We start from the raw sequence: 10000 nt of genomic DNA on the forward strand, positions 1-10000 counted from the left end.
TATACTGTCTGATTTATCACAGGTCAAAACATGGACGATGATGACCACACAGCGTGGACAACACAAACTGACCTCAGGCCGGCGGGTGCGACAGACAGACAAGCCGAGAAGTGGAGGAAAAAAAAGGCAGACAGATATAGAGACACTGTGACCCGGAAATGAAGTGTCTTGGATGACAGCGTGACGGCCCTGTGTTATGACCACCAGCGACATGCCACTTTCCTGTCTGATGACCACAACGTCACATGCCACTTCACCCCCCAAGCACAACCAACACAATGTGCCCCAGTGGTGCCAAAAGCAACAAAACAGCAACATGAAGTGTAGGAGTGCAAAGCCGTGATAAAAAGTGAACGAACAAGAAAACAAAACACAGGAGAAGCCGTGTGCGGTGGGGTGGGGTGGGGTGGGGTGGGTAGGCGGGTGTGCGTTTGTGTATGCGCGCGAAGCGCAGCGTCTTTCCACATGTGCAGTCACAACAAGATGGCGCCCCACGCCCGCATACCTGAGTCCTTTCTTAGGCAGAGTGTTTCTGCCACAGTGTGGCCCACTGTGGAGCAGCAGAGAGACACACATCTCAGAGAAAGAAGCAGGGAAGGGGACTGGACTGGATGGGGAGGTTATATATAGAATATATATATATATATATATATATATATATATATATATACAGTATATATATTAGGGCATTCACTTCTAGTCATTTTCACTAGTTGACTAGTTTACTAGTCGACTAGTTGTTTAACCACCTATTATGTAATTTATTTTAAAAAAACATTTTATTTTAAAATAAATATTTGTACATAATAAAAACTTACATTGGTGACTATAACTATAATCTACCTGATCTTGAGGCCTACAAAATCGGGAAAAAAATAAACTCTTCAACTAGTACCAGCAAGGTTGACTAGTGGATTTACTAGTCGACTAGTTGCTTAATGCCCTAATATATATATATATATATTCAGACCATTGGTTTGCACATTCCGTTACAGGTGAAAGTTGCTGATATTCAACATGAGTCCTATCGAAAATTGCGGCCAGCTTACAGTATGTCAAATGACACATTTCGGCGTGCCTCGATAAGCTTCCAGAAATTAGCCCTTCAATAAATCCCACCCCAATGCCAATCCAAATAGTTTAGCAACAGGATGGGTTGGTGAGAGACTTAGTGAAGGGCTAATTGTCCTATCCGAGATCTATCTCGACACAAAGAACATAATGGGAAATGTTTTCTGCATTTTTCACGTCTTCACGTTAAATATCAGCAAAACAGCAACAAATTTAAGTTACTTTAATGCAATTCATAATTAAAGTCATAGCATTTTTTTTTACTTTTAAATGCAACACCTGCATCCTCATGTGTTTGATGGTCAACATACATCCTACCACAGGGTGGCACTGCAGCACATAAACAGGAATGGAGGAGACCAGAGCAGGCTGCTGCAATGCCTCTGTACTGATGCGCACGCACGCACGCACGCACGCACGCACACACGCACACGCACACGCGCACACACACACACACACACACACACACACACACACACACACACACACACACACACACACACACACACACACACACACACACACACACACACACACACACACACACACACACACACACACACACACACACACACACACACACACACACACACACACACACACACACACACACACACACACACACACACACACACACACACACACACACACACACACACACACACACACACACACACACACACACACACACACACACACACACACACACACACACACACACACACCATAGCCATGGTGTGCTCATAATACATATATATATATATATTCTACGTCCGAGAAAAGACATGGTAACGCCCCGCCTGCCTCTGATTGGCCTACCGACACTGCCCGTCCTGCCCCCATGGTCTCACCAGACCGTGGGGGTTACTCCGTGGTGGGAAATAATAAGTACAAGAGAATGGCAGCTTGGCACGCGTGACAGCAAATTGTGAGTTTTATTTTTGTAGAAGAGGCAAACTAATATTGTTTATGTCGTTTGCTTTGATTGAATGATTGATTGAACACGTACGTTGTAATGATTTGATTTGGGTGTGTTCTAAAATAAAGTTGTTAGTGTTGATTATCGTGAATTAATTAATTATAGTAAACTAATACTATTATACTAACCACGGAGTAACCTCGCATCAGACTATCCAGCATAGCTATATCTACCTCGGAAGAAACTCTGGTAAGGCAATGTCGGTATAGGCCAATCAGAGGCAGGCGGGGGGGGGCCTTACCATGTCTATGCTCGGACGTAGAATAGATATACGCGGTCATAATGGCGCTAATAAGAAGCCCCAAACACCACATGGCCCGTACATGCACACAGGTAACATTTTACCTGTCCTGCTTCCTGGGTAAAGTGTTTCGGCTGAATTTAGGGCTGGCGGAGGGGGAGGACAGGGGACTGACGGACGGGGAGGAGGAGGGGACAGACAGGAGGACACACATCAGAGACATTTAGAGAAGAGAGAGAGAGAGAAAGGAGGAATCTGAAGTTCAACTGTGAGACCCTTCAACAATTCCATACAGAGAAGAAAATACATTACATATTATGTTTCAAAATGTTCGCAAGTAGCCGTAAAACGTATTTCTTTGGACATTCCTGTTTGGATATTTTGGAGAGGATGAAATCTATGTGAAATATATATTAGAAAACATTTTCAGGGTTCAAAATGTGTTTTCAAACTGTTTTTTTTGTGGGGGGACGGACACCAATTGTGGTACATTTTGAAACATGTATATGTTGAAATGGATTTGTTTTAGTATTTTATCACCGTGGAATAGATCGATGATATTGTTAGCATTATGTTATATGCTTTAGCTATTGAAAAATAGCAGATCTACGAGCTTGTAGGTCTGCTATTTTTGAAAAATCGAAGAACGACTGACATAGAAACATAGCTTTTTCAGAAAACTGTCAGGATGTAGAAGACATTTTTAGAATCTGATCTCAGGTCAAAATGATATTAAGACACTGCTGGGATGATGTCATCATACGGCTATAGCCTCCGTGCACCGCTTATAGAATTACATCCTCAGACATTCCTGTCACGTTACACATCCAGCTAGTCAGGATGGAACGCTCCCGTAATGATGGAACTATACAGTACCTCAGAGGCTCACAAATGACAATGGTGAACCTGGGAGCCTTTTCCCCGCAACGTCATCAAAAGAAAACAACCTCACTACCCAGAATAAAGGTCTCTCATAATATCCTTTGCTAACTCAGCATATAGTTGATAGCTTGGAACACGCTTGCTTGGTACGGTACGGTACCACAATTGCTAAGTGGTTCAGTCAGTGGTGCATCTCGACTTGAGCACTAGCATGACTTCATGTAGTTAGCTCACGTTTTCCTTCTGGTTTATGGGATTGTGCGGATAGCAAAAACACAGACTGGTGCGGGGGTACTTTCAAGTGGTATACCCCTGGCCTGCACAGTGAGCGCAGCCTCTCTCCTTGACAAGCTGTTCTATATAGTGTTCCGTTCTAGATAGATTTTCACGAGTCTGCAAGGACATTATTTTGACCCATACACCCGTCAGGAACACAAACACAGCAACGTATAATTGATATATAAAACTACATATAAGACATTTGACATTTACTGTAACGTACTGGAACATGTAGGCTAACATTATCAGCTACGTCTAACACGTTTAACATACACAGCATTTAACCCATTCAAACCGGGAAAAGCATCAGTGTCATTTTATATTTTATCTATAATATATAGCACATTGTTTCTTCAAATCTGTGCAAATCTTTGAATTTCTATAAAACGTTTGGAACTCAAATCTTTGCTTCTGGGGGTCCCTGGAACAAAATCTTTTGAGATGGGGCGGGGGTCCGTGGGCCAAAACACATATAATTTTGGGGGTCCTTGACATGAATAGCTATGAGCACCACTGATATAGCAACAAAGGCTTGTCAGAAAATGTTTAGGATTTAGAAGTCATTGTTTAGAAATGGCCTCAGTACTAAATGTTTAGGATTTAGAAGCCATTGTTTAGAAATGGCCTCAGTACTAAATAGCAGACCTACAAGCTGAAAGATTGTGATCGGCGCAAATCTTTGAATAAATATTCTTTCACAGCGAACGTTTTAACTCATATGTTTGCTTCTGGGGTGGGGGCTGGGGGGGGGGGGGGTTAATTCCTTCACCAGAACCGTGCTGTTTCTAACGTCCCCATCTCCTCCTCCTCTCCTCACCTCTCAGACATGGCCGTCTTGGCGCTGCCCGTCCGGCCCAGGGCAGAGAGCGTGTCTTCCCTGCCGTGGCCGCCGCCGCCGCCGCCGCCGCCGTGGTGGTGGTGGTGGTGCAGGTGGCCTCCGGTTCCGGTTCCGGTTCCGGTTCCGGTTCCGGCCCCGGCGCTGCCCAGGCTCATGTCGATGGACTCGCTGCTGGTGTGCATGCTGCTCACCGAGGCGTAGCCCAGGCTGCCCGTGCCCACGCTGCTGTGGCCCACGCTGCCCAGCGTGCCCTCCCTGCTCGGGGCCCCCGACGAGCTGCTGAGGGTGGTGCCCCACGTCAGGCTGTTGGAGGGGCCCGTGGAGGAGTACACCGACCCGGGGCTGGAGGCCTGCGTGGTGTAGCGGCGGGGCAGAGAGGAAGGAAGGAAAGAGAGAGAGAGAATTGAGATTTCTTTTTAAAGCTCCTTCATTTTAACCCATTTTGAGCAGGAACCCCTTTTGGCGTTTGAAGCACTCTGTTCTACTTTAGCTATTGAAAAATAGCAGATGTACAAGCTCGTAGCGCGCCACCGAGTGGCGTGCTATACGAGCGGCATGCTACGAGCTCGTAGGTCTGCTATTTTTTTAAAGTCGTGAAAATGTGGCGCAAATCTTTGAATATATATTTCAGAGAGAACTAAAATATTGCCTTCAGGGGGGTCCCTGGAACTACATATTTTGAGATGGGGGTCCGCGGCCCAATAGAGATAATTCTGGGGGTCCTTGACATCAAATAGGTTGACATAGAAACATGTTTTTTCAGAAAGAAAAAAAAAAGCATCAGTGCAGTTCAACCTGCAATCTGCCCCATTACATTTAGAGATTTCGGGTATATTGCAACAGAAGATTTGACCTATAACGGTTGCGATAAAGACCACCAGGGGGTCCACACTCCACAGGCCCCCGAAAATCTCTCTTATTTAGCCTTCTTCATAATAACCCGTTTGTTTTGTTGCCGGATCCTCTCACCTGCTCACTGCCCAGTGTGCCCATCCCAGAGCCCAGGGCTCTGCCGCTGAACAGGGAGGTGCTGTTGTTCTCACCGTCCCCGGCACCCCCCAGGCCTCCTCCTCCCCCATGGGGGGACGCCTCGGCGTGGGGGTTGGAGATGACCGTGGAGCTCTTCAGGCTCTCTGCGGTGCTGACCGGAGCCTGCTTACTGCTCTTACCACCAAACAACCTGCAGCCAGGAGGGAGAGAGAGCCAGAGGGATTGAATGGGCCGGTGCACACGCACACGCACACGCACACACACACACGCACACACACACACACACACACACACACACACACACACACACACACACACACACACACACACACACACACACACACACACACACCAGCGTATTGACGCAAGAAGGAACACAAATCTCTCCGATTATAAATCAAAGGCATGTAGAATGGGACAAAAGTTCCATCCCCGAGAGTGAGGGGGGAGAAAGAAATAATTCTGCGTTGGGTCACTTGGGTGTAGTGTTTTTATGCAGGACCGGTTACAATACAGCTACAATGTGTAGTAATATCCTGTAAATGTACTGTATGTACAGTGTGAGATCACACAATATACTGGTGTGGCTTCGGTGTCTATGTGTAACAGGACAGGATAGGTGGTGCGGGCTGACATCCAGCCAATATGCACGCACGCACGCACGCACGCACGCACGCACGCACACGCACACACACCGACTCTCTCTTTCTGTACCTATATGTGAAACTCCCAGGGTTTTAAGTCTTAAATGCATGGCTGTGAAGAGACCGCAGGCTGTGATAACATGGTATAGCACGGCTACTCTTTGAAGAGTTATCACTCCCACAGATTAGAGAGAGAGAGAGCACTGAGGTAAGAGCCGTGTCCCCTTACCACACACACCACAATATGAGCTCCATGACGGGGGGGAGGGGGGGCTGTTGGCAGCTCATCAGCATCGCTCAAGGCCTCCCTTTCACACGCTGGCCTCATTTAACCTGTGTGTGTGTGTGTGTGTGTGTGTGCCACTGCTTGCGTGTCTGTGTGCTTGCGTGTGAGTGCTTGTGTGTTGCAAATGAATGACTGCCATTTAGTGATTGATTGAATATACTGTATACGTGTATGTATTGACCATTTTAAACCAGTTAAAACGTCAAATGGATGAGACATTAAAAAAAAAAGCCAAAGGCTTTGTTTTTCCCATTGTTGTCCATTGAACATTCAACACTCAAACAACTGGACAAACAATATAAAATATAAAATATCAATATCACAGTTAAATAGCGGGGGGTCCACTCCACTGGTCCTAGGGATAGAATCATGTTATGCTTTAGCTATTGAAAAATATCTATGTCAGAACCACTGACACATAGCTTTTTCAGAAAACTGTCAGGATGTAGAAGAACATTTGTAGAATCTGGTCTCAGGTCAGAACGTGTCTATACCTGCGCAGCGTGGGCGAGGACACCTGCTGTCGTCCCGTCAGGGGCGCGGCGGTGGCGGTGGTCGCCCCGGCCCTCGGGGGGCCGTCCGCCTCCCCCTTCTCCCGGTCCGTCTGATTGGCCAGGAGGATGCCGTTGGCCTTGGCGATGGCGGCGACCGACGAGCTCTTGGCGTGCGAGGAGGTGGTGACCGAGAGCACGGCCGCCTCGATGCTGCTGGTGGACGAGCGGTTTCCGCTGCGCGAGGAGGCCGAGGCCCCCGAGGAGCGGCTGGGCCGGGGCAGGCTGCGGTACTGGAGGGTGGAGCGGGCGCCGGCCGACAGGAAGCTGTCGTCGTGGTGATGGTGGTGGTGGTGACCCAGAGCCGACGCCAGCGCGCCGCCCCCCTCCTGCCCGCCGCAGGCCTTCAGGCTGGCCGCCAGCGAGCGGGCGGCCGACTTGGGGACCTTCCCCAGGGTGGCCGAGCCGCCCGTGACCACCGTGGCCCCGCTGGCTGTGGTGGTCACCATCATCTGCTTCTTGAAGCCGAAGGTGCTGGTGGGGGTGCGCGAGGTGGTCGTCGCCGCCGCGTGCGTCGTCGTCTGGCCGTGAGGGTCCGACAGGGTGTGTGTGAGGGCGTGGGTGGTGGTGGTGGTCGGGGGGGCGCGGGGGGCCGAGGAACCGGGGGGCGCGGCCTGGTGCTGCTGCTTCTTGGCCTCGTCGCCGCTGCTGCGTCCCGCGTCAGAGGGCGAGCGCTGGAGGCCGTTGGAGCGAGGAGACAGGCGGCCCTTCTCCGACACCTTGACGTCGTCCGTTTTACCTGCAGGGAGGAACGTAGTTATTCATGTGACTCATTAACCCTGAACCTCCCAGAGATCGGTATTGATCGGTTTGTTAGAAGATGCATTTATTGATTGATTGTTTGATTGATTTGGATGTGTCGTTTTTGAGCGTCAAGATGAAATGTTATTTTCCACTATAACTCCACGACGCCTGAAGATAGAGGCGCGGTTGAAGATAAAGGCATGTTTGAGAATGTCAACAAACGGTTAAAAGGCACACATGGGCTTTCATTTGGTCAACATGACCTTTGACCTTGGTGACCTTGTCTTGGTGACCTGCTTTCAAACCTTTTCACCAAAGCCCGAGAAGAAAAACAAAAGGAATGTTTTGACTGAAAACAACAAATAAAAAGGTAGAGATCCATCACGTTTGGTTCCGACTCGTCCCGTTCCTAACCCGAACCGCATGCGAAGCCACGTATAGTATAGGGAGTAATGAAGCCACGTATAGTATAGGGAGTAATGAAGCCACGTATAGCGGGAGTAATGAAGCCACGTATAGCAGGAGTAATGGGTCGGAATCATGGGGAAGTCCCCGGGGAAAAGAGAAATGCACCTTATTTTGTTCATCAGATCGTGGTGCAAATGCACGCCCCCCAAAAAGCACTGTGTCAAAATACTGGATTAATATCGAGTCTCTCGTGGTTCCACTGAGGTCTGGCGGGGCTTAGTGTTCCCTACGTGATTTACAACTAGTTTTAATGGAAGTCTAAAATTATTTCAGATACACTCAAAGCAGCTGGGGCTTCCTCTGAAGGAGCATGCCTCTCGAGTTGTATGTGTTTGTTTTAAATGAAGGACACCGTTCTAAAAACACAGTATATTCTTTTTACAGTCACGTCGCCATGATGTTTGATTTGTTCTGTGACAGCCCGGGAGACATGAATGAATGAATTGCATTTTTATAGTGCTTTTCCAAGCGCTTTACAATGGTTCTTTCATTCATACATTTGGGGGGTGAAGCGTCCTCACTTCCCACATTCACACACCGACGGTGGCGAGCTCACACCGACCGACTCATTTGGAGGCAATGTGGGGTTCAGTGGCTTGCCCAAGGACACTTCGACAGGAGGAGGAGCCGGGATTCGAACCGCCGACCCAGGGGCCATTGGACGACCTGCTCTACCTCCTGAGCCACAGCCGCCCACTAGAACTAGAATGTGGTGCTAGACTGCTTATAGTCACTAATATGCATGGATACTATACTTTAGTACAGTACTTAAATAAATGTCCTCTCGTGCATTTGTTTGTTTAACTGTATGTAATGTGTGTTTGTTTTTATTATGTATATTTGCTTTGCATTTATGGACATTTCCTGATGTTTCTTTGAAGATTTAGTTTAGTATCTGTGCTGCCATGTGGTTGTGGGAGGGGAAAATATACGTGAATAATTGCTTTGAAAATACCATGTTGTAAAGAAACATCAATAAACACATGTTAAAAAATAAATGTCCTTTCCACCAACTGGTTATAGAACCACCATTCTTCTGTGCGTTAGAATCTGATCTCAGGTCAAAATGTGTTAAAGAACGACCATTCTTCTGTGCGTTAGAATCTGATCTCAGGTCAGAACGGGTCCTACCTGTGCTGTGGCCTTTGAGAGCCGCGGCGCCGGAGGTGCTCTTGGTCCTGGGGGACGTCACCCCCACCTGTGTGGTCATCCCCCTCCTCCAGGAGCCCGTGTGGGACGCCGTGGCAGAGGAGGAGGACGAGGGCGTCTTCCGTCCCGAGCCTCCCTTGTCGGACTCGTCCGACACGTCGGAGGGGTTGGCGGCTGCACGGCGGCTGTTCCACTTGGAGGCCGGCTCCATCCGGACGCCGCTGTCGGAGGCGGAGCCTCCTCCTCCTCCGTCCAACCTCTTCACCACCACCGCCTCGTCCCCGGACCACGCCTGCTGGCTCCCCGCCGCGCACACGCCGTGCTTCTCGGTGTCCGTCACGGGCTGGAGGGACGCGCGCACGTACACACACACACAGCGGGCACAGAAACACACAATAAACAGACTTTCTTATACGAGTGAAACAAGCTTCTTTTACGATGCATTGATGGCGTTAAAGGCACGTTTTATGATCACAGTCAACTGCAGTCATTATCTCAGCAGCACGCACGCGCACGCGCACACACACACACACACACACACACACACACACACAAGCACACACGCGCACACACACACAGTCACACACACACAGTCACACACACACAGAGAGACCTGCTACACTGTAGCCGACACAGACAAGGCGATCCCCATAATGTCTAAGCATTCACTATTGGCCCAGATGTGGAGGTGATGTAGGAATAACAAGGAGAACACGCACACAAAGGGTCCTTTCTCCTCCTCAGCGGCCTCTCTCTCTCTCTCTCACCGTGCCAACTATATAATATAGATGAGCAAACTCTGTCTCCAGAGCTCATCAACCACTGGCAACACCGACTCACACTGCAGCTGAACACCACACAGCTGGTTGTGGCGCGCA

At 48.8% G+C, this 10000-nt stretch overlaps 1 protein-coding gene across 3 annotated transcripts in view; it reads right to left on the reverse strand.

The window, feature by feature from the left end:
• The window catches only part of nav2a (neuron navigator 2a), a 156731-nt gene that overhangs the window by 38886 nt on the left and 107845 nt on the right, over positions 1–10000 (reverse strand). For all 3 annotated transcript variants that reach the window (XM_083760220.1, XM_083760219.1, XM_083760221.1), the window contains 6 exons: positions 9105–9465; positions 6705–7500; positions 5260–5470; positions 4270–4640; positions 2396–2461; positions 506–550 (listed from right to left, as the gene is read on the reverse strand). In XM_083760220.1, coding sequence (XP_083616346.1) covers positions 506–550; positions 2396–2461; positions 4270–4640; positions 5260–5470; positions 6705–7500; positions 9105–9465 — 1850 coding nt within the window. The remainder of the gene's footprint in view (positions 1–505; positions 551–2395; positions 2462–4269; positions 4641–5259; positions 5471–6704; positions 7501–9104; positions 9466–10000) is intronic.

This window comes from Protomyctophum parallelum, assembly GCF_964188405.1.
Source record: "Protomyctophum parallelum genome assembly, chromosome: 2".
Lineage (NCBI taxonomy): Eukaryota > Metazoa > Chordata > Actinopteri > Myctophiformes > Myctophidae > Protomyctophum > Protomyctophum parallelum.